This window comes from Botryllus schlosseri, chromosome 15 (genome assembly GCF_051294905.1).
Source record: "Botryllus schlosseri isolate E-star chromosome 15, Bs_hap1, whole genome shotgun sequence".
Taxonomy (NCBI): Eukaryota; Metazoa; Chordata; class Ascidiacea; order Stolidobranchia; family Styelidae; genus Botryllus; species Botryllus schlosseri.
In genome coordinates, this window is record NC_137250.1 from 19,082,786 (window position 1) to 19,108,450 (window position 25,665).

The 25,665-nt window shown below is 41.9% G+C and overlaps 2 protein-coding genes and 1 long non-coding RNA gene across 4 annotated transcripts in view; 2 read left to right on the forward strand and 1 right to left on the reverse strand.

The window, feature by feature from the left end:
* LOC145456953 (gonadotropin-releasing hormone receptor-like) overlaps window positions 1–25,665 on the forward strand; it is a 126,418-nt gene that overhangs the window by 36,590 nt on the left and 64,163 nt on the right. The gene's annotated exons all lie outside the window — the stretch shown is intronic.
* Window positions 1,137–25,451, forward strand: LOC145456686 (1-phosphatidylinositol 4,5-bisphosphate phosphodiesterase gamma-1-like). 2 transcript variants are annotated; one of them, XM_080334787.1, is made up of 31 exons: window positions 1,139–1,827; window positions 2,107–2,200; window positions 2,921–2,962; window positions 3,130–3,214; window positions 3,365–3,486; window positions 3,731–3,782; window positions 3,842–3,937; window positions 3,999–4,117; window positions 4,178–4,263; window positions 4,330–4,450; window positions 4,509–4,594; window positions 4,655–4,737; window positions 4,798–4,855; window positions 4,985–5,055; window positions 5,116–5,229; window positions 5,297–5,460; window positions 7,559–7,765; window positions 7,825–7,956; window positions 9,056–9,230; window positions 9,295–9,461; window positions 9,833–9,929; window positions 9,990–10,050; window positions 18,842–18,990; window positions 19,056–19,164; window positions 20,163–20,375; window positions 21,005–21,153; window positions 21,444–21,558; window positions 21,733–21,891; window positions 22,135–22,223; window positions 22,996–23,168; window positions 24,269–25,451. In XM_080334787.1, the coding sequence occupies exons 1-31, from the start codon at window positions 1,467–1,469 to the stop codon at window positions 24,318–24,320; spliced, it is 3,801 nt and encodes a 1,266-aa protein (XP_080190913.1). In that variant the 5' UTR covers window positions 1,139–1,466; the 3' UTR covers window positions 24,321–25,451. The 2 variants fall into 2 exon arrangements, with proteins under 2 accessions (XP_080190914.1, XP_080190913.1); XM_080334788.1 differs by lacking the exon at window positions 7,559–7,765 and having other exon boundaries at window positions 1,137–1,827.
* On the reverse strand, window positions 1,232–2,799 carry LOC145456689 (uncharacterized). The gene is made up of 2 exons (XR_013920684.1): window positions 1,970–2,799; window positions 1,232–1,904 (listed from the first exon to the last, which is right to left on the reverse strand). It is a non-coding gene; the product is annotated as an uncharacterized LOC145456689 (long non-coding RNA).

Genomic DNA, 25,665 nt, shown 5'->3' on the forward strand with positions numbered 1-25,665 from the left:
TTTATATAATAAATAGAAACTTTCTTCTTCTGTAACAAAGCGGTTACTGGCTGGAATTGAACCAAATTTTGTGTGTAGGCTTCAATTAGGTAACCTAACAATTTTATCAAGTAGCCAATACGATTTGAGAAAGAAAGTCATTTTGAAGAGCCCTATTGTGGTATTCATGGTGTTTGTCAACTACTTTGGTCATTGGTTTTTTACACCACACCAATTTATTCATTTTTATTACGTAGCTGCCTAATTGTAGCACGGCCCACTTCTATAGGCACCGCTTACACGGATGAGAAGGCGATGTGGAGCCCAGATAAACCTCCAACACTTAGGTAGGAATTCTGGAGTCGATCTCGGTCGGACTATAATACCCAACCCATTGGTGTTGCAGCTGTGAATTATACCACTACGTTATCTCGCCACTTTTGCCTCAGTGACTTGTAACTGGCTTTGGCCAAAATTAACCAAATCACCCTCTTGTAATAATTCGCAATCAATGTATTTTATAATCGGAGTTATGTTATTTCTAAGTGGAGTAGTACTTCGGATGAGATGAACATATGAAAGGTCTTTACTCCCATTTCGGTGTTGGTTCACTCGCGGTATCCTCTACTCTGCTAGCAGTACTAGGTTCAACTAAGTTCATAGAGGCGTAACATTGAAACACAATGAGCACTAACTATGAAAGCATTGTAATTTCAAAACTTTGTTTCATAATAAAAGTGAGACATCATTCCGTTTCAAGTCATCCCGAAAGACAATTGTGAAAGGTTTCCAACATTTGGATTCGTTAATTCATCATTTCTTCGTGTCGTAGTACCTGATAATGCCTATTACTTCCATGATCCCTTCGAACATGAAATGATAAAAGTATAGGCACATTGCTGTAGCAAAAGAGCACGAATAGCTCTCACTGAGTTTCATATATTTTGGCAAATAAAATCGCGTTTACATCACGTATACCCGAAGGTGGGAATACCATCATGAAATTGCGACTCTTATTAAAATGGTTAACTGAATCGCCAATCTATATCGATTCCTTGCAGGCAAATATTGAAGCCATTCAGGAAACATTTCGAAGATGCCGCTGACAATAACCAGGCGAGCGGCGGCGCTTTGCATTGAGTCTGTGGTTGTATTGGTGGCAATAACGAAGTGCGGGTATTGAATTCCAGGGCGAAATTTTCATTTATACCGCAGTACAATTCATCGGAACATTTTGCAACATTGGATTGAGCAATTTGCAATACGGTGTATTCAGGTAGTGCCGGATATAAAATATTCGACTGGCGTAGCAGCCTGGCAATCGAGAGAGACTGAGGAAGGCAAGCACCATGCACAAAAATTCGTCCTTAGATGACTAGTGTACTACTGTACCATGCTTTTGCATTCGCGCAGTTTCTCCAACCAGATCGCTGTAGTTAGGTATTAGGCTTGTTTTACGTATTCGCACGTTGTCGGAGAAGCTTGAAATGGATGTGGCACTGAAGCAGTGGCCCGCTATCCCTGGATTCCCGGCCGCCGAATTCACAGACGACCGTGACCTCACTGACGTGTTGAGACGGTTGAAAATGGGCAGTCTGATGCGGAATTTCAGCATTCGAAAAAATAGAAGTGAGCCATGTACCTTCCAAATCGACTTGGACACACGGCGTGTCTTATGGAGCCATCATCACGCGGAAGGATCCATCGATATTAAAGAAATTCGCGAAATCAGAGAGGGAAAATCGTGCCGCGACTTTGAGAGGCTAGTAGAGGATTCTATCGATGAGCAACTGTGCTTCTCCATCCATTACGGGCAGGAATTCACCCTCAGGATCATTTCTGTCTCCGGTAGGTAGCAGTAGTTACCCCGTGCAGACTTCGTAGCATACCGAAAGATTTTCGTCATACCATTATCTTTGTGTCTCCTGATCCACGTAATGGAATTTCAGCTTGCGACTCATTGACCAAATCTGCTTTTGAAACTACTTACTTGAGTACTTTTCAGATCTTCATTTTCTACTTCTTCTTGAAGTACTTTTGACATGTCCTTGAAATCGCTACTTCTACCTGAATAGACTAATTTGACCACCTGCTTATAGATACCACCGTGATTTTGTATATTTTCAGCTCGTAACAAAGAGGAATACGATGTCTGGATTAGAGGACTTTCGTATTTAGTGGCGGACTCGAAATTCGCGCCTTATCCAGCTCAAGTTCGCTGGTAAGTATTAACGGAACCCGTTTCAATGACTTCATTCCACAAGCTATCAGTTTGCGACAGTTTGAACATTTGTCAATTGGAATAATATCCCAACAACTAGGGTTGCATTTAATACAAAAATCAATTTAAAACAAACATGTTTAAAACAAGACCCTCGCTTAGAGCAAGTTTTTCTATTGTTTTTTTTTTGCCATGGCGTCACAAATATTTAATTGTGACGTCATAGTGGATTAACATTGACAATTGAAAATGTAGGGTAACTGTGGCTGCTTCGACGAAAAGGGCTTACCATCACTGTCATAAACAGGCCAAAAATATCTTTAACCAGGACTGTATCGTTATGCAGCATTTTTACGGTCTGGGGTCATCATCATCAGAACACCCATTCCGTACCAATGATCTATATCTACGTGCAAAAACTATTGAAACAACGACGATTTCGAGGGTTCCAGCCACCCCACATCGTATACCTCGACTATTTTGGGTGCAAATCGTCCATAGGCTTATACTACATGTTTTTTTCGGCCGCATTTACACAATTATGGCATAATTAGACAACATTTGAAACAAAAACAATTTTTTTTTAAAACGGCATTTGTTTAAAACACTGTTTAAAACATGTTTTAAACAAAGTGTTTTATAATACCGTTTGTTTCAAATGCAACACGACCAACAACCGACTTGAGAGACTTGTCGCAAATATTGATTTGATATTTCTAGGTGGCTGCGAAAAGAATTTGACAAGATAAGTATCAGAGATCGGTGAGTAGCGTACAATTACATCTTTACTGGTGACGAAATATAGCTATCATTTGTGCTCATATCATCTTGTGCGCACAAGGAAAGAAACGACGGTAGCAGCTATTGCGAATTTACTGTTAGTAGTAATATTAATACTGGGACGAAATTCATTGATTTTATTTTGTCAGGGTGAACTTACGAAACATAAGAAATTGGCTATCTAGCATCAACGCCAAACCATGTCCCACGCGAGCACTGAAGGGAATATTCGAGGTATTTTAGGATTCTTCGTGTTTATATATTTGCTACAATTCTTTCTGAACGACGATTGCAGTCGTTTTTAGTCCAATCGCATCGAACAATGCAAATATAATACTCATGAGGCGTTCACGTGCAAATTGTGCATGTCGCAATATATTACAGGTCGCAGATTCCAAAGGCAGCGGATGGATCGGATTTGATAGATTTGTCGTTCTCTACTACAACCTGATTTTGGACGGACAAAAAGGGATAATATCCATTGTGAAGGAAAACTCCTCGCCGAGGTAAGGATATCATTAGTTACTTCGACACTATTGACTTCATGTCTCTCATGATGGCATTTTTAAGTAGGCCTACATATCACATTTTTCAAAATACGGAAAACGACCACAGTGAATGCCCGGCTATTGTGTATTCGCGTTTCTCGTTCGATGCTTATGCTATATAGAAGAGAAATTGCAGTAAATATTTAAGTTTTCGTCTATCGATCAAATTTTCTCAATCTGAATTACACACACGTGCGTTCAGTGCCAACATCACAGCAATCGACATCCAAAACTTTCTTACTTCGGAGCAAAAGGTATGTACGAAATCGGCTTAGCCCATTATTTGAATTCAACCTAATTATTTCGAATGCAGGAAGACTGGGCTGTAGAATTGGATCGCGTGCACGAATATCTGAAAGCGTATTTTGGACACGAAAGACCGCCTCAGCTTTGTATGGCTCCTTCCGAAGTACTTTTTTTAGTTGAAATCGACTATTAACACGACATCTAATTCCCTGACTACATTACAGGTGGTCGCCTATCTTTTCAGCAATGAAAATTCAATCGTCGATCCCAAGAAAATAACCTTCGATGAAGTCGAATACGATCGTCCAATGTCTCATTATTGGATATCGTCATCTCATAATACGTATGGTGGAGACTATAATCAATCGTGGTGGTTGGCACTGATTACTATGACATTATTTAGATATCTTACCGGAGATCAGATAAGCAGCGATTCGTCATGCGAAGCGTACGCAAGATGTTTGAGAATGGGCTGTCGATGTATTGAATGTAAGCTAGCGATGTCGGTATTCTGCAGCGTTTCCATAATCAGTCGCCATTTTACATATTTTTAAGTGGATTGCTGGGATGGTCCGGATGGTACACCCATTATTTTTCACGGGCACACGTTCACATCCAAGATAAAATTCGTTGACGTTCTGAAGACAATAAAAGAACACGCATTTGCAGTCTCTGAGTAAATATCATGACTCGAGCAAGGCTTTTGGCCTGACTTATGTCGGAATATATTTTAGCCTACCCGTGATTCTGTCCATTGAAAACCACTGCAAGCTAACACAGCAGCGTCGCATGGCGGCCCTGTTCGTGGACATATTCGGCGGTAAGACAGAGGCTTTGCAACCATGCAATATATACCATTGAATGTCTCGAAACCATTCAGATATGCTTCTGAGACAACCGGTGGAAAGCGAAGAAACAAGGCTACCATCGCCAAATCAATTGAGAAGAAAAATAATTATAAAAGTATGAAGAGTTAGGTATATGATGTAAAACGTTTGAGACTATATGAGATGTTATTGGCAGCATAAAAAGCTGTCGGATGAAAACAGATCAAGCGAAGTTTGGAGGGGTGAAGATGCAGGTATCTATAGAATATATGTCCAATATAAATTGATCTATTTTATCCCGCTAGGAATATGTGAATTATATGCTATTTGAAATTTGCAATCTCGAATTAAGTTAATTGGTAAATCCGATTAACTTTTGTTAGGCGGTGACAACATGGATGTACGCTACGCCCTGAAAGAAGGATTACTTTACATGCAAGATCAGACCACAAAGGCTTGTTGTCTTCAACATTCCACTAAAATACACCCTGATGTCTATTTGTACCGACTTTAGGAATGGACCATGCATTATTTCGTACTGACCGAAGGAAAGCTTGTGTACGCCGAACGACCCATCGCGAGTAAGAAAAAGGCCGAAGACGACACTTGTTTCGGAGAAAACCGTGATGTAATTCTACTATTGACTACCTATACCTTACATACAAATTCCATACTATTGAACCAATATATTTCAGAAAAATACAGAATTGACTGAGCTTCACTGCGGAGAAAAGTGGTATCACGGAAGCCAGGACCGCGCGACATCACAAGATCTACTCTACAACTGCGGCGGGCCTAGCGGGAGTTTTCTAGTTCGAGATAGTCTCACATTCATAGGAAATTACACGCTGTCATTTCTGTAAGGGAACAATGAACATTGCTTTTAGTCGGGCGATAACAATAATACGAGAGCTGGTCCGTAAAGAAGTAATTCTACTTTTGTGGAGTTGTCAAGTAGGCTTTGCCAACCTACACTACTTACTCAAGTGACTATGTTTTGGACTAAAACCACTTTTGCTTGACAGTTTTCCGGCATTATTACTAACCTTTTGCACCTTGGATTTTGAAACGTAGAAAGTAGTTTTAAGATAAGTTCGCGACATTTTTATGAGTGTCATAGTCTGAATGTGCTTGTGATATAGATATACTTCATCACTGTAACTCTCGAGGTGGTCAAAGTAGTCAAGTAAGCTACTCAAGTAGTAGAAGTAGCGACGAAAAATCTACTCAAGTACGAGTAGAAGTACTTCTTCAATTAGCCACCTCAAACTACTTGAAGTAGAAGTAGATTTGCCTGACTTTAAATCTACTCAAGTAAATAAGTAGTTTTGAAAACAGTCTTAATGCGTTCGCATGGACTGTCAAAAGCTGCGAATTGAGCTATGCGGAAGGTGCAGAGAGCTTGATCCGTCTTGATGCATCCCAGGAGATATCAATTTTCGACAGAATAAGCATTCGTTCGCATCATGGGATGCAAATTAAAATTATAGTATTGATATAAAAATGCGATACTATAACCCTTTGTTTACTAGAAGAACCCGTATTAGAGAATACCATGGCATGGCGCCCTGCCCCATATTATAAGGCCCCATGTTTAGGCGAAGAGCAATACGTAGAAGTTGTATAGGATACGGTTTCATCACTTTGCGCGATGAGTATAAGTTAATAACAAATATTGTGGATCGTAAGTTATATTCAGTGTAGCTTTATTTTCGAAAAAGGGAGGCATTACTATATTTGCTTTTATGCTTCAACATGTATGTTCTGCAGACAAAAGAACTGAACGTAAGTAAAACTCAAAGTATGGTACTCGCATCGCAATTGAAAGTGAAATGCAAATACCACTTCTTAAAAGCGGAAAATATATTTCATGTCTTTTGTCCATAAAGCTTCAAAAGTGATCTGCTAAAACAGGTGTAACGTTCAAAAAAGCTGAATTTTCCAGATTAGCAAGACACGTAACGGGTTTGTAGATCACGATATGATAGGGATTGCTAGATTGCGAAACGGTAGTTTCAAACGTTATAGTGGGCCATATTTACTGCGTGATGAAATATTTGATATGGGCGACAATGCGGTGTGAGCGGAACCAAGCAATCCGATACCTAAATTATATTCACTGATACCTTCATGAAAACATATCTGTCACGCTATAATTACTGTGCGCGAAGCGCAACAAAATTTCTGGGCTTTACTTGACTTTTATGTATATTAAATGACGGTACTCCGTGAAAACAGCCCCGAAATTCCTCAGGCTATCTTTCGTATTGGGGGATTAGACTACTTCTACTTGACAAACTGAAAATAGCGAAAAGTAAGTAAGCAGATCACAAAATATAACGAAGTAGGAGTAGAGAAAAACAGATCTACTTGAGTAAGTAGCAGAAGTAGAGGAAAACTACTTGAGTACTTCCAAAAAGTAGAAGTACTTCGTTACTGACCACCTCTGAACTCTATACATATTGTCGAGGATTGCACCTATTTATCGTGTCATTATTCATTTTGCGTGTGTTGTGAACATGCATCTTGCGATTCCGGATGTAGCCATACCTTCGAATAAGTGCTTTTTCTGTTTTCAATTGATGTAGTTTTGAGGTGTCTTCAACTTGTAATTGAGTAGAAATTTGCGTCGTTACTTGTAATTGTATTTGAGTCACCGCTGACTTCTTTTATCACGTCTGAGTGATACTGAATCTCGTTATACGTTGATATACCCCACTCACTCATTGTTGATAACAACAGTGGCAGAGACACTCCCGCGAATCTGCCAGCATGCTGAGTCGCGTCATTGTTGATGAATCACTCATGTAGAACCACGTCAACAACCGACATACGCCCTAGCACTAATATCTTCGGTTTTGAACAAACGAATGCACGAATATATCTTGAGCACAAGACTGTGGTAGAGCAGTACGAGACATCGACGTCAGCTATACTATCTTATCCTCGATTTTCAGTTACAACGGTCGCGTTTGCCATTCGCTTATTCACTCGCGTCGAGACACAGAGTGCACGGTGTATTTTCTCGTTCCGCAAATGACCTTCGAAAGCTTGTACAGTCTTATCTGGCATTATATGAACCATCCATTGAGAAGTGACCACACCAGCTTCGAATTGAAACTAACGGACCCGGTTGCCCAGCCAAACGCACACGTTGACAAAGAGTGAGGCTACCCTTCGAATTGGTATCTTGGAACTGAATCATAGCTGATAAATTTTGCAGATGGTACTTTGAAGAGATGGACAGGAATTCCGCGGAATGTACGATTCGTCAAATCGAGATTGACGGAGCTTATCTTGTGCGGAAATGTAGGGATGATTGTGAGAGCTTTTCCAACTACGCTATATCATTCAAGTAATGACAACTGTGAAATTTCTCTCATTATCACCATATAATCTCGAAAACGGCTTTTTTTCGTGCTCTAATCGTAATGGTAGTTTATTTGCGACAATTGGGCCACATTTATAACGTTGCAGTACAAACTCGATAATCTGTAGGATGGGCGGAATACAACGTGTGTAGAGCTGTGTAGAGTTAACAAGCTGGACACCGCGAAGACACGTGGAAGTTGTTGAATATTTCACGGTCCAACTCCTTGGCATATTGGTAATGCAGGAACAGCAGATTCGCCGAATAATGAGCCAATGTACGGCTACGTTCAACTGTCAAGTATTCTCTATCGCGTCAGATATCATACCTGTAAATCTCCTGTAAATTGTTGTTTTGAAAAGCACAGAATTACATTTCTAGTTTACTGGGCTGGCTGGCTTCTCGAGTCGATCAATAGATTTTCAAGGCTTCCCAGCTGGTTGTTCGGTATTGCGTTATTGCGCGGAGAGGAAATTGTTGGTGCTGACTCGTTAACGTGGTGGTTGCTTAGTGTCTCTGCCGTTAAAACACAGCTATAGTGCACACTTCCTCCCTTTCCGTGTTTAAAGTGGTTTCGTAAGATGTGCATTTGCGATTGTAAACATGTGCCACGGATTCATAGTCTGTGCAAAATCGACCAGCAAATTATTCCACTCAGTTGAGTGTTGTGTGATTTTGAGCAAATTCAAAGCAATTCCATTTTAATATCTTGAAATCGTTTAAATTGTGAGTGCATTGGTTATTGGGTCGCCACGAGTATTAAGTTTTCAAATCGTTGGTCTATCATAGCATATATTCATGAAATGCTTTGAATTGGCAATCTCATACATATGAAACGTATGTCAAATCCACCACTTCTTATCGATATACTAAAATATATCCGAACTAAATTATTCATCAGACTGCAAAGTCCACGAGTCTTCTGGTTGGTCGCTAAATGTATGAAGAGTGATTACTGATGTTGAGACAAGATTTTTAAGTCCGATATCAGCAAACTCGTGACAAGATGTGTTGATAATGCCTCTGTATTACTAATTAGTTCGGATTTGTATCATGTTATCCTCGCGACCAATTACCGTTACAGAACAAACAGGGAAGTAAAACACTGCAGAGTGACTAGGGATGGACGTCTGTGCAGAGTGGGGAATTCCACTTTTGAAAACTTACCCGAAATCATATCTTTCTATGAGAAGAACGACTTATATCGAAGGACCAAACTCACTTACCCAATCACCAGATCTCTCGTGAAAAATATGCTGGTATTATCTAAATCAACTGGAAAACTCTAAGTGCGGTCGAAATAATCCATGTGAATGCGTTCAGGATCTTGATTTATGCCAGGACTGTGAAATCAGCAGAGACTATGTGTCCGTGGACACGTTCACGGTTACGGCGAAAGCAGTGTACGATTATCAAGCGACGAGAAACGATGAGCTAACTTTCTGTAAGCATGCGATAATCACTAACGTGCTCAAGGAGGATGGCGGGTGGTAAGTAATCGTTGGTTAGGCTACTTTTATTTCCCTATTGTTTCTGCATTCAAACCAAAAATGTATATACAAATATTGGGTATCGCTACTCTAGTATGTTCGGATTATTGAAGTAGTTCCCATGAACCACAAAATAGCTACCCTGATGTGGTCAGTGGTCGGATTTAGTTTCTTTTCAACTGGTTCTATCGCACAAGTCTACGACGCATATCGCCACACCATGGCCCTATGATTGCAATTCTGTTGCTGATTGCTGGTCGTCCCGATTTACGCGATAAATCTATTAAATTAGGTCATGTGAAATGACCATGGGATATATTTATCTTCAGCTAAACCACAGAGAGTATATAAAAACTTATAGCATATTTGAGGTGGCGTGGCGATTATGGCGGTCAGAAAAAGGCGTGGTTCCCAAGCAATTACGTGGAAGAGTTGCTGACTAACGATGCTGAGCTGGACAAGGAAAGTGTAAGTCGCAATTTGCCTTCTCGCTCGCGACCATTTTCGGAATATATAATTACTCTCCAGGGTGCTACCGTTTTGGGAGACATCCAAGAAGGAGAGATCGATCTTGCCTGCTGCACGGTTGGTATGTACCTGTTTTAGGTCTTCGCAACAGCGCATGAGTGCAGGGGTCCGCAATTATTTTTTGGGCGAGTCCAATATAATTGTTTAAAATTATGGCATTTTCTAATATTGCAAATACGTGGCAAATATTATTTAATCAAATCGGTATGTAGGCGTACGGTGCCAGCCTTCAACGGACAATGTACAGCCAGGTATTTCGGTAACGTTGCGCGTGCGCTAGGGTTACCCCAAGGGAGACAATGACATGAGCCAACATGGTTTACGCTTCAAATGCAAATTTCTGACCGAGTCGAACAAGGCGAGACGCAGCGGGACATGCCAATCACATAATTTCGCTTTCAAATCGTTACGTCCCTCTGCTCAGTATCGTGCCACATAAACATTCACAATGTTAAGGCGGAACCCTTTGAGATAATACAATCTGAATATGATTCAGTGCGTTATGGATTAGCAACGTAGGGCCTATGTCTAATCCTGTTATCTTGCGTCTCCCACCTATTATCGCCATGTACTGGTATTCACGCAAATGAATCATACCTCTTCGTGGGTTTCTGCGTATTATGGGTTAATGCAGACGATTTTGTTTTGAATCAATTAAATATCCGCAAGACGATTTACTACTGTCCTGCAACAAGGGAGTGAGACTGTGTTGGCGTAGTGAAGATAATTACACGATTCAGTGCGCGCGATACGATCGTACTACCAGCAGCGATTGAGGTCAGATCAACGGGTTTTAAGGTAGTGTTGGGAAATCATGAAGAAAAGAAAACAGAGATTGATTATTTCATTTCACAAATCATCATCAAAGAACGCAAACGTGAAATGTGATTCACCGATACCGATAGCCGAGAAACCAGAAGCCAGTCTGTCATCAGAATATAGGCGGCGAGTTGAATATGTTCAAGACGAAGAACCGTGTTGTGCTGAACAATCTAGCCCAGGGGTGGGCAAACTTTTGAGCTCGCGGGCCGCATTCAACATCTGAATCCATTCGCGGGCCGCACTATATAAAATTGGGATTATAAACGAAAACGCAATATTGGTATTTAGTGAGGACATGGCGATAACATATATGTATATGCTCATTTAAAACAATTCAAACATTGCTTTGATGATATCGTACACGCGTCGAAACAGTGGCGAGATATCATAGGCTGGTCGCCCGCAATAACAAACTTGTCAAAACTATAGAAATGAAATTCGGTTGTCCCGGTTCTTGAAACAGGATTGAAATTCAAATCTGTGAGCAGCGATCCGATCTAATTCCACTTTTGGTTCAGTTCGAGGACACACAATGCTGACAGCATCATAACCATGTTAGCTTCAAACACGCTTCTATACTATGCGTAGATAAAATATAAATACCATAATTCTACGCATAAAGAGAACGAATCTACCTACGACACGCGCGAATCGTTCTATATGGGCATGAGCACATCACTGAAATAATTAAAACTGGAGTGGCTAATCTGAAATCACATTCGTAATCTGAATTATGTCAATCTCGTTTAGGTATTCTGTGATGTTTACCAATTGAAATCTCCCATACTACGTGGGCCTTGAGATCGGGCTGTCGCGTCAGAAATCAATCAGTCGAGCAATCAGTCTAGCTCAGCTTCGCGCCCCCCTACAAATGATTTCACGCCCCCAAGGGGATGCGCCCCCCAGTTTTAGAACCACTGCTTTAGAATCATCATGGTAAAATATACTAAGAAAAAGTTTAGTCAATTTCCTGCATTATTTCGATTTTTAGTACGCATTTTGTCAATATTTTCAATAAGTTTCTTCGCACTCTCGCGGGCCGCACAGAACGGTGTGGAGGGCCGCATGCAGCCCGCGGGCCGTAGTTTGCCCACCCCTGATCTAGCCAGACGCATTTTGAATCAGACATCGATCGGTACGACCGTGCTACTGAGGCTGAAGCCCAAACAAAATTCAAGTATATGACTAGGCATTGGAAACCGGACCGTGATTTTCAATTCCCGATTCGTGAATATGGCGTCAATAAAAAGATAGTTCGACTTAAATTTCAAAGAAGTTGGCTCGAAACCTTCAGATGGCTGGCCTACAGCCCATTGCAAGACGGGGCGTACTGCGTTTGTTGTCGGCTATTTGCCAGGGATAAAGCAGGGGGTCAGGCACTGAGACGGTTTGTCACCGAGCCCATGCGGAATTGGAAGAAGGCTAAGGCACTTAGCATCGCCCATGCAAGAAAAAAATACCACATCGCAACTGTCGTGCAAGCGGGCGCTTTTTTAAAAGCTCATGACACTGGTGACGTACTGGATACGTAGATTGAATTAAGCCAACTGGAAAAATGCGATACCAATCACAACGATTTCGACACTATCAATAACAGAAAAAACCGCTTCAGCGAAACTGTCATATTCGACTCAACAGCTCGAAAACCGCTGTTCGTGGATCAGTACCGATTGAACACATCGACCGAGAAACTGAACTGAATTGGCCAGCCGATGTATTGAGCGTTGTCATTTGAATGCCATTGTTGGAATACATGTTTCGATTCTGTTTTATTTGTATGTCAATTGTGCTTGAACCTACGACCAAATACGAAGTAGAAGTAGCCATCCACAAACTGAAATCGCACAAGGCCGACGGCTATGACCAAATCCCATCATGGTTTTTAAAAATGATAGGCCTGCATATCGGTCAATATATGGCCCATTTTTTCAACTTCATGATAGAAAATGGAGTCTACCCAAGCTATCTAAAAAAAGCCAGAGTAGTCCCTGTACACAAAGCTGGGGATAGAACTAATGTCACCAACTACCGTCCGATATCCGTTCTCCCATGCATCGGGATTGTATTCGAAAAGTTGCTCCTCTCCCGCCTGTCCTCATTCCTCGCCAAAATGTCTGTCATTTCCCCTCAACAATTTGGCTTCCGAAACAAACACCAAACCGCTCATGCCCTCCTAACAGTGGCCGAACAGTACTATGATATCTCAGAGAAGCGAAATGTGGGATGTAGCATTTTTCTCGACCTAAAAAAAGCGTTTGACTGCGTAGATCATAAAATTCTCATCTCGAAATTGGCGCGTTACGGACTTCGTGGCCCACAACTTGAGCTCATGAAAAGTTACCTCACTGGACGCCAACAAATGGTTGCGATCTCAGACACCTTGTCCTCTCCTCACCCGGTGACCTGTGGTGTGCCCCAGGGCTCAGTACTTGGACCGGTCCTTTTCACCTTATATGTCAACGACATTTTTGAAACCTCCTCACTGAACACCACACTGTTCGCTGATGATACTCACCTCCTCTCTTCCGCATCTTCGACGGCAGAGCTGGATGCCCTGACTGGTGACCAAATGCCCAAAGTCCATGAGTGGACGGCCCAGAACAACCTTTGCATAAACGCCTCGAAATCGCAATTGCTGACAGTAAATTCAAAAAATAACCTAACCGTTAATATCGCTGGTCAGCCCGTTTCCAACACAGATAATGCCAAATATCTCGGAGTTTTACTGGACTCGAACATGTCCTGGAAGAGTCATATTCAGTCCCTAGAAACTAAATTATCACCGAAGTGCGGCCTGTTCTACAGCCTTGGGCGCTTCATGCCAGCATGGGTTCTTCTGATACTCTTTAAATCCTTAATCCAATCGAAGTTACATTATGGCATCCTCTGTTGGGGGGCTGCCAGTAAAACTGCACTCAAGCCACTGCAGAAACTACAGCATAAAGTACTCCGAATCATAGCTAGGGCTCCAAAAGGGCCTGGCTGCCCATCCAATAAGTCGCTGCTGAAGAGATTTGGCGTCCTAAACATAGAAGATATGCGGAAACTAGAAATCGCCAAGTTTATGTATCAGTTTCACTGCGGTCGTTGCCCCGAATATTTCAATGACTTCTTTACCTCTGAATCAAAAGCGCACAAGTACAACACACGCGCGTCCACGTCGTCCAAATATCATATGATCGACCGAAAAGATCATCGCTCCATCAAATATGCCGGACTTGATGTGTGGAACAGTATCCCGCCGGCCATCAGACAGTCGACGAGCATGTCCACATTCAAGTCGAAATACAAACAATTACTACTAAATAAATACAGTCCATCCGGACCACGACTGACCTATCGATCTCGCTTCCCATGACATGCCGCCCTATTTCTTGTCGCATTCTTTTTCTATACTATCTTCTTTACTTTCATTCAGTGTGCATGCCTCCTCTTTACATCGCCTAGGCCAAGGTGGGTGTCAGATTCCATAGACTACTCCTTGTCGCTTCGACATCTTCCTGTCTTTTCATTGTATCGCATTTTTTGTGGTGTATTGAACTGATAAAATTGCTAATAAACCAATGATGATGATGATGATGTTATGAATTTTCACTCAAACTGTGTAATGAGGTTACGGTTCAGAAGCGATACTCGCGAATCGGCTATTTCGTCTCCCCTGTCGACACGCCGACGTACCTTCGCGCGTATCTGCAGCACTGCTCTGATGTCGGTCGCGCCTGGCCACTGGTCAGGGATCTAAATTTCCTCTACTCAAACGCATCTTGAATTTTTATTACTGGCCCAGTGAGAGCAGGAGAACGATAGCGTAGGGTTGGGGAAAATCGACAGGGATAGTACCCGAGTTATTGGTTAATCGTAATCGTCATTAAGCATCCATTTCATTATGAAGCCATTAGAGTTAGCATGTCAGTGACACAAATTATATAAAGCCAGTTTAAGCTTAAACTATAGAGTATAGATTATTAACCTAAGAATATTAGTGGTACTCGTGGTAGGTTAGTAATCCGTACTTGAACAAGCTGATTTCGAATTTGTTAACGCTATGACACAGTGCGTGTTGATTCAATACTGCGGACCGATCCCTGTTGCACAGAGTATATATAAATGCCGTTTCCATGAACAGATTGAACATGAACGCAGTTTGTGCGGCATGTTTTGAATGACATAATACGGGCAACCAGTCGACGTTTCACGGTACAAACTGTGGAAGAATATCGGAACGGTAATTCTCGTTGATGAAATCGCTCGTATTCGCGGGGCATATGATTTTGGTCCTCGAAAACATCGACCTCCACCACTCCATACTCAAATCCGCTGGTTCTTAACCCGACTTCGAAGAACCCCGGGGTTTCACTTAGCGGCTAGCCAGTCTCAGGTGTTCCGAGAAGGCCAAGACGAAGACACACAGTCACACACCCTACCCATATGCTTCGAGATGACACGCCCTTCTTGGTCATCATTAGCTTCGTGGAATCAGGCGCGATCAGTAGTGTATTCATAACTGTTGTGGTGGCACGTCGTGTGTAGTGGCGTAACTACTTACTGTTGACACTTTCGATTTTGTTAAATAGGAAGTGATCTCGCGATATGCTTGTATCACTTTTATGAGGGAAATGCCTTGATAACTGGACGAAAGAGTCTCTCTATCATAGGGTTACCATCAAGGGCGTAGCCAGAAAAAATATTTGGGAGGGGCGAAAAATTCGATGACGTAAATGAATACCCCCCCTTAAAGATAAGTAAAAAATAGGTAACAACGATATGGTCTTGGGCCCTTATTGGATGATTTAACACGGCATCTGGGGCGATCGTTATGCATATATTCCAATCACAGACATAAAGTGATGAGATGACATAATGATGGTGGAAATATCGGGCGTCGACACCTTGTATTGTTACTTGCATATTGTAACTACGTTTTAATTATCAGATTTACCGGTAGGGCTGATATATGTGGTGTCATCGAACATTCAGGGGGCAGGTAATTATCCATTGAACTATATGCTCATATCACACGTCGAGCTATTTATGAATTTGTAGATGGTGGGCGCCGGGCGGGACAGTTGTCATTTATTGCTGTTACTTCAGGACTTGCGTAGAACGCTGTCACCATTCAAAAGATCGCTCACGCGCAGGGTCGTACCCACGTAGCCAGAAAAAAAACAAATCTTTTGGAGATGGAGGGGGCAAATTTTTAATGAGTCTAGGGTAGCTCCCCCGTGGGAACACCTCGCAGAACCGTACACCTTTCCATTGCCCATTTTCATCACTACCCTTTTATACATACAATTCTTAGACGCACACACATACCCTATAGAAGCTTCCAGTTGCCAACTGTAGCTTTTATTAGACGATCGTTTCACGGACGAGCCCAAATCGCTGACACTAAGTGATGAACAATCAGTGTGAATTTCGGGCCTAGTCGCGCCGAGCGTAAATATTTTTGAATAAATGAAAGAGATTGATCAATAATATTGGTGCGTGTATACGAGCAAGTGCGGTGTCCATATTTATTAATTGAATTACTTTGTTGAAGCACGGTTATTTGGCAACCTCTGGTAAAGATTGACGCTACTTTAAAGATTGGAATCGCTGATACATGACAAATCAAATTAAAAAAAACTCTTTTGATCAGACTCGTGCGATTTCAAATTAGCCTTTTTTAACGGAAGGTGGCGATATTTTCCTGTGTCAAACACATTTATGTCGAAGGGGTCTGATTGCAGGGACAGGATCATCATGCAGGCGCCAGCCATTTAGGCACCCGAATATCTATATCGAAGGCTTCGGAACACATGCGTCGGTTTTATGGCCGTCAATCATTTTCGGAGGGCACTTTGCGGAGTCGCGTGTAGCCTACTCTATATGTCTTCGTGTGTCCCGGAACGGAAATTGACGGAACTAACAGTCCCAAACCCCCATACTGAACTGACACCCCTATACTCAATCAACTCAACAACATCGGGATACTCTATACTCTATAGATAGTGTATTATTACTGGTACTGTTGTATTCTTACAATTTCGAATGCAGCTAATTTCAACTATGGGCGGAAGAATTAATTTTTCGGGATACTGATAATAAAATAATAAAATCAAGACACGTGTGGACACTAAATCGCGCGAAGCGCGAAGAAAATTTTTGGGTTACATTCAACTGCCCAAAAATACTGTAATATTTATTGATTTTTCGAAAACTTTCCAAAAATTTGGGAGGGGCGGTTGCCCCTTTCGCCCCTCCCTGGCTACGCCAGTGGTTACCATACGTCCTCCTTTAGGAGGATTTGTCATCCTTTTTGAGGTTTTTAAAATGGTCGTCCGAGGACGCCTAAATGTCCTCCTTTTTGGCAATTCGTCTTCCTTTACAGCTTTTAAAGCTATGATAGTGGAAGTGGACGGATTCGAGTGAAAATGGGCATGAATGACGCTAAATAGGAAATTCGTGGTTCGAACGAAAGTGACGACCTTTCTTTTAGTCAACCAATGTAAAGTGTGAGAGAAAAACTGTATTTCTGGAGTTGAGCTGGAAAGTTGACCATCTATTTCAGGGTCGGCCAACCCGTGGCCCGCAAGAAGGTTTTGAGTGGCCCGCGACGTAATTTCCGAAATTAGTAATATTATCAAAAATGGATTGCACAGATTGTGAACTTGCAAGGCTAACCAAAAATTTGATTAGTCAGGCCGTAACACTTGGGTTGTGTTGATTAAAATATCAGTTCGACGCATTGGCAGATCCATGAGCCAGTCACATTTTGGTAGATCTTCGTAGACTACAATAAAGCAGAATAATTGGCGATCGATTTATCAAAAGTAAAAATTTTCTACACGCTTCGCGCAACATGTTGTCACTCAATTTCTTGCTTTTAATATTGTCACACTTTTGTGAAAATGAAAGAACGCCTTATGCATCAGATTGAGTCTAACTATATTCGCGATTACGAGACAAAGTGTCGTTCAACATATGCGATCTTGTGTTTGCGCTCGCAGAAAGACCGTCGACTATGAAACCTAGGCACAAAATGATTGACAAATGTTGGTCGAAGCTTTCGATATCGATATGTCCAGGCACCGAATAGTCCATTCCTTGTAAACCGAGCCCAGCGATACACAGCAGGCCCGCAATATAGTCAAGTCACAATATTATTGACCTATGAACTTCGAAAAATTTTCGCGCTTGGCGCGTCTAGTGGCCCGCGCAATGGTTCGTTATTCAAATGTGACCCTTTGGCTGAAAAGGTTGGCCACCCCTGATCTATTTAGTCAACCAACCACAATGTCGTGGAAAATTTACCATTTTCGCCGTATTTTACTCCAGTATTCTGAGTCTAAAAATTTTGAAAAAGTGTCCTCCTTTCCCGATTCGAAAATATGGCAACGTTACTCTATCACACTCACGGGATGTATTTCCGAAAATTGCACCAATTGGTAGTTTTACAGTCATCCTTCGTTAGTCGCGAAGTCGCATCCTGCAATTCCGAAAGTAGCCGCCTCTGATTAATTGATAAAAGTACGAGACCCATCGACGAAATCAATCTTTTTGCAAATGTAACTACTTACGAGCGTCGGAGTTGGTTCGAGTCACGGCTCTGCCGAGTTTCTGAATGCAGTTTTATCTGGACTTTTCGTACGACACTGCATATGCAGTGAGATCAGCGATGAGGAGCCCAGATAAAAATCCAGCAATCAGAAACGTGACAGACCCGTGACTCGAACCAACGCTGCGTCGTACGAAAAGCCCAGATCGATCAAGTACCATGGCGCGAATAACCTGATTAAGCGATAAGCTCCAAAGTTGCTCAATAAATCAAACGTACGCACGTACTTTTAATTTTTTCACTCACTCATCTACTTGAAGTATAATCTATATACGTATTTGAAACCGCTGTTTCTACTTGTAATAAAGTAGAAAATTGTGGTGTTACTTCTACTTCTATTTGAGTACTTTGACAACCTTTGAAGTAATTGCTGAGGCGCTTCGTTAGTGTTGGTCACCTTCAATGTGGTAATGATAGAAGCTTCTCATGCCAGATCTGCTCGAGACCGAACGCCAGAGGTTTCGATTCAAACTCCGCTGCAACGCCATATCGCAAGACTTGGATCTAGCGTCATCCTCCAAAGAAGACGGCCTATCGTGGGTGGCGGCTCTTAAAGACGCAATCGACCGAAAAGACAGTCAAGTAGGCCTATGCTTGTCCCGGGTATTATGTGGCCGTTGGTGGATAAATGGAGTTTTTCACAATAGGTGAAAAAGAAGAAGGATATCGAAAGACACAAGCGCATAGCTGTTGAATTGTCGGATTTGGTGGTCTACTGTCGGCCGGTTGCTTTTCAAGAAGATCCGCGGATGCGAGGTGAGCGTATTGGCAATATATAAACACTACATGCACTGTCAGCTATCATCTTGGATTTCAGCAATTTCCACCGCAGCCTAGTGTTAAATTCAGGTCAACGGCACTTTTTGTTACAAAACTACACTTTCACGCCAATGTGAGCTCAGAATTAACTAAATACCCAAATTCCTGTGGGTATACCGTGTACCTATGATACGTAAGGAGCGAAGTAGATTTCATAGGCGTCGAACTTTCATGTTATGTCCGCACTGCGCATGCATTGTGGCGTCACCATCACTCCGGATCTACGACGTCATAGTCACACCAAGTTCATTGGAATATAGTTCCCGTTCAAATGAATTGCGTAAATTCAGAATTTGATGCTGCATCATATGTCATGCCGCGTCTGCGTAATCGAACGTCGTGTACTGCGCAATGCGCTGTGTGGGTTAACTGCACTGACGATTCGGGAGTATGTACGAATCAAGCAGACAATAACCAGATAGTTACTATTGCAAATAGAACACCGGCACTCCCGCACTGATTCTATTCAGTATTTCGTCTTGTTCACCAACAGAATGAGTTCTGTTGCGGCTATTACTTGCTAAGTACAAAGGCGATTTTGGATACATTGCCGCATTAGGCTACTCAGAGTTTAAACCTGGTCGGGAAGTTCAAGAATTATCTCGAGCTACGTCACAATAACAGGTCCACGTAACCACCCAAAAATGTGGGAGTCCACGAGAGTAAAAGGCTGAGAATGCCTGATTTAACTTGTCTTTAATTTGTACGGATAAACGTCAGCAATCAGTACGGTCTGAAAATAACGTTAGCCCACATGTTTTTGCAAACCGCGTAATTGGCCGGCAAGGTTGTGCTGCTACGTGACCATTGAAATTGTGGGTATGTCGGATACCCACAATAATTACAGGCATATGTTTACGCGTATTGCCTTGTTGGGTGATGATACGCACTTATCCTGGTAACAGTGTGTGACGCATCGAACTATACATTTTCAGAGTTCAGTTCCGCATATGAGATGTCGTCGTTCCCCGAAAATAAAGCCGAGCGGCTGGCCTGCCGGGATAAAGCCAGTAGCTTCTTGCAGTATAACAATAAACAGTTCTCCAGGATTTACCCGAAAGGAACTCGGGTGGAATCTTCGAACTACGATCCTGTTCCCATGTGGAATTGCGGTTGTCAACTGGTGGCTCTGAACTTCCAGACTAACGGTAAGGATCGCTCCAAGCACCAAGTAGCCACCAAGAGAGATAGAGAGAGAGAGAGAGAGAGAGACTTATTTCGATAATCACATCAGCCGACACATGATTCATGTGTAGCATACAATGGAATAATACTTTCATATTGAAATGAACCCGAATATTTTCGGCTGACACTCGTCAGGGGTAATCGTCAGCAACTATAGTAGAGAATTTGGAAGAACGCATTGCGTATCAACAATCGTATCACAAATTATGACGTCATCGACATGGAATTTCGAATAACCGTGGCGAAGAGAACTCATAAGCTCAAAGCACTATTTTTAGATGGATTCAATGTCCAAGTTTTCGCGAATTCAGTATGTCTAATTCTAATGCAATTTTGAAAAAATGTGTAGCTGTAATTCTAATTCTAATATAATTTGAAATAACTGAAGATTTTCTAGTTGTCCAAGTCCCACTTGATATCGACGAATCAAAGATCATCTAAGTTTTTGAGTCCCTGAACATCACGGAAGTCATGAATGAATACGAGCGTAAAGTACATGACTATAGAATGATTGTAACTAATTTGAAGTCCAGTACAAGTCAGACGCAAAGGATCCAACGTAAACGCAAGAATATAACATTCGATTTGACAGATAAAGCAATGCAACTGAACGGCGCCAGATTCTCAATGGGCGGACACAGCGGCTTCGTCCCTAAGCCGGCTTACTTTGAGAATCCAGACTTCAATCCGTACCTGAAAAATCATTTACCGGATTTGGATCCGTTGCTCATCAACTTACAGGTACGTTCGTGATGACCTATGGAAATGACGTCACAATATGAAAATTAGCGATGTATTGTGAATCAAATTACAGTTCCCTGCACGAGCCTTGCTGGTCATTTTTGTAATTATGTTAATAAAACTAGACCTAGAATACTTAATGTTTACTGACTCGTGGTTAGCTGCTTCTTCTTGAATAGAAATTTTCGACCTCATGTCTACATCTACTTGAGTACTAGAGATGACTAGTTTTATCATCTCTGTTAATAAGTCTGGTGTACATCACTAATTTGGTTTCGCTTATATAAAAGGTGATAGGCGGAAGACATTTGCCAAAGTCGAAAAAGGGAATACCATCGCCTTTCGTAGAGATTGAGATTATCGGATGTGAGTTCGATTGCGATAAAGTGAAAACAACCAGAAAAGGTAATCACCATATGTAGGATATTGATGTTGTTTGTTGCATTCCTGGTGTTCTTCGACTACAATGGCCATTTGCACCAGGCCAATATTCTTTTATTAAGAGTCTGTATCTGCTCATTTGCACCTGCACAGGTGTGTGGTCTGACAACATTGCTTGTAATATTGCATCTTGTTCAGATGACAACGGCCTGAATCCGGTGTACTTTGAATCTTTCGAATTCCCGGTGCACAATCCGCCCTTGTGCTTTCTGCGGTTTGTCGTTTACGACCAGGATATGTTCGGCGATCCGAATTTCTTGGCGCAACGCACTCTTCCCCTGACGTGCTTGAGAACAGGTATCTTTCGTGATATGATCTCCATCGCCATGATAGCTGTTGTTGTCACATTCATATAGGTAGACTAATTATGCTGATGTGAGCGAAATGCCGGCAATGTAAAATCGCAAGACCAACGCAGATTGAGTAAGATCCATAGCTAATAACGATCATCATCATCTTAGATTATATCAAGTAGGAAGAAGCGCTGTATACTATTTCGAAAATATCAACTACTCAAGACTTATCGATACTTTTTTTCAGGTTATCGCTCTGTCCCGTTGCATAACAGCTTTGGAGAAGATATCTATCTTGCCGCTTTACTAGTCCATTTCGATATCAGAAATGTCAAGGTATGACGTATATGAGGAACATTGCAGCCGCGGACTGCTGTAAGATTTCCCATTTCTAAGTGGGCTCTTGTAATTCATCCAGTGTGGCAAGAGTAATCGTGTTGGTATACTCAATTATAGAAGTGACTACTCATGTACAAGTATAACGATTTGCAATACATTTGGAAACGACTTCAAGTGAAAGTCGAGCATGAAGATTTGCACAGTACTTAAGTATTTTCTAAAAATAGTTTTGATCGAATGATGGTCTAATTTTAGCGGTCAATCGGAGGTGACTACAACTATTCAACTAGAGCGAAAGTATCAATGACACTACTACAAATCTGTGCTATTTTCGAAAATATATTCAGTTGTTAGCGTGGTTCAGTGCGAGACTTGTACAAACTACCAATTTAGTGAGTTGTCGGTCAACGAACTATACTGGTTTTTGAGTAGTTCTAGCTCTATAACTCTAGTTGTTAGTTTCGAAAAGTGAGTATTTTAGTTCTAGTTGCGCATTTCGAAAATTTAGTACCTTGTACGAGTCTGTCAGGGCCAATTTGACCCAGCTAATATGACAATTTCATTCCTAAACGTGATCCAAACATCTCAAAACACGTTCCACAAAATCCAAATTGTAGAGGGTATGTAGTTTTGCTTAGAAACTGTTGCAGTATTGGAAGAAGTACTCTGTAAACACGCCCACTTGAGTGATCAGTACAGGGAGACAAACCTACTTGAGTACTTCAGTAGCATGACTCCGTTACTGACCACCTCTGATTTCATCTGACAGAGAGAGGACGAGGAGAGATTCAACGCCATCGGAGAACTGCGTGAAAAAAGCAAATGCCTCCAGCAGACTTTGACGACGCTTGATCAGAGTTCTAATGCATACCGGGAAGTCCACAAGGAGCTGTGCGAGACGCAAAAGCGGCTTTTCGCCACCAAGGAGCGCGTGAAGGAAAGGTAACAAACCGAAAGGCGACATTCTCGTTATTTTATCTGTCTGCCAAACAGAATCAGCGTGGAGGTTTTGCATATTTGTATTTCTACTTTTTGTTTTGAGTCTACTTCCACTTCTCCTTAGGATTCGTGATCGTCTTCGAACTTCACGGATAGGAGGATGTTGTTGTTTTTGCTATTCATGGTGTTTGTCGGCTACTATGGTCATTTACACCAGGCCAATTTTCTTCATTTTTATTCCGTAGCTGCCGACTTGTAGCACGGCCCACGTCTAGGTTATTATAAGACACCGCTTATGCGGATGAGATGGCGATGAGGAGCGTAGATAACCTTCCAACACTTAAATAGGAATTCTGGAGTCGACCTCGGTCGGACCATTGGTGTTGCAGCTGTGGAGAGTACCAACGCTGACTACATCTGCGTGAGCCGTGAGCGACACTTAAAATCGTCTGATAACTAATTTGTACGAATACAATCTATATAGTAAGCCGACTCGCGCGGTTTGCTGGCCGTATAGTTCACAACCGAGACTTCAGATTTCAAAGCAGGCATGTCAAACATAGACCTCGATCAGAGATATCTAAAACTTTTTTTCCCTGTTAGTTTTAGATATCCCCGACCTCGAGGCACTTTTGCGTAACTGAAGAGTATCCACTGTCCAGTTCGTTTTTGTTGGAAGATATAACTTCTCAATAAGAGATAAGCCCAACCACTCGATCCCTCAACCTGTTGCAAAGACAGCAAATGTCAAGCAAAGTCGATTCACAATGTCTAAGTTTTGCGGATATATTACTTACGAAGTGGTCTGGTGCACAAAACCATAGTAGTCAAGCACCATTAACCCCACATACACTAGCAAAAACCATTGGCGAAAAGGGCAAAAATTGGAGCAAATGCCCCGTGATCATCAAGCGTTGTGAACTCCTTCAATCATAGATGACGAGTAAATTTGTCGTGACATAGTCCTCCTGTGGGTAACTTCGATTAAGTTAACTTGTTTCGGTGGTGATCTTCATATCTATCGATAACCATCCAATCCGGATCATTCCTTCGTAAAACGAACGTGTGTACTGTGTAGGAGCGTAACTAATGCTTACTTTTAGGTCCATCGAACGATTGAGAGAACGTACAACGCCGAGTGGTAGCAGACGCTAGAAGCTGTGCTCAATCTTCCAAGTTTAGCTATAAGTCTGGGGTGGCCAACCTGCGGCCGTGTTTACACGTAATTCAATTAGCATGTGCTGGCGGCCGTCGACATGCAATTTGAATTTAACAAATTGACTCCCGGTTTCTTGGAAGATTTTAACTAATCTTGAAATTTTCTTCGCGCCGTACGCGATTAAATGTGTGTCAAATTTTCTATTTTACTATAGTAGCGCCCATTGCAATCAGAACCCCACAATACAGATGCGAACAGCAGAGGAAAATGATGCGTCTCATATGGAGGTACCAACTCGGAATCGTGTGCTCCTCACTATACCGAGCGCGCGATTCAATGTGTGTTCAATTTTTCGATTTTACTTTAGTAGCGCCCATTGCAATCAGAACCCCACAATACAGATGCGAACAGCAGAGGAAAATGATGCGCCTCATATGGAGGTACCAACACGGAATCGTGTGCTCCTCACTATACCGACAATCCTGATTCGAGGTCAAGGAATAAGAGCACGTAACAAAGTGTCTAATAACAATTGGCCCACCGAAGATGCATCATAATTTATAACTTGCCCAAAATTTTCGAAAACACCCCCCGCATCAACTCTATACCGGTGAATCTGATCACATAGGCTGAGAAATGGTGAATGTTTGATAGTAATATGTAAAACTACTAATATTAATGACGAAGTTCATTAGCGAATCTGAATTTTTTTCGCCAGTTCCTTAGCATTACCAGTGACCACTCGAGATTTCGGTGCGTATAGTAAGCTTGTATCAGTAAATAGATTAGTCCGGAGTTCACCGGAAATGGACATCGGACATAGACACTTTACCATCGGTATTTGGCGTCCAACTCGTTCATTACGACTATACCCTGGATACATGAGTATATAGTCGAAATGCGGCCGTGAATGGAGAAAAGGTTGGCCACACCTGGTTTAAGTCATTATTTGAAGCATAGTACTCAGTTTCCACCAACGTCTTTCTAATCGTACAGCCCGTGTCACGCTGTATACTGTTTTAGACTATATATGGGGTGAATTGCTTTTGACTTTGTTATACGCCCGTGTTGAGTGATGTATATGAGTTTTCGTATGTCATTTCTGGAATAAAGTACTCGCCGTCGTATCATGCTATCTATGCGGTTTACGTTGCGTACGGCAACGGCCTATCGAAGACCAGAAGAGATGTAAGGCTGCAGTCCGCTCTATAATGCTCATCAAACCCATTCAATCGCATGAGACACCGACGGTTGGTGTATGCGCGCGTGGCAAATTTAGCAGTGGGTGTAGCGTTCTCGTATGTATCCCGCAAAATACTCGGTTTCGTTGAGCTATTCATT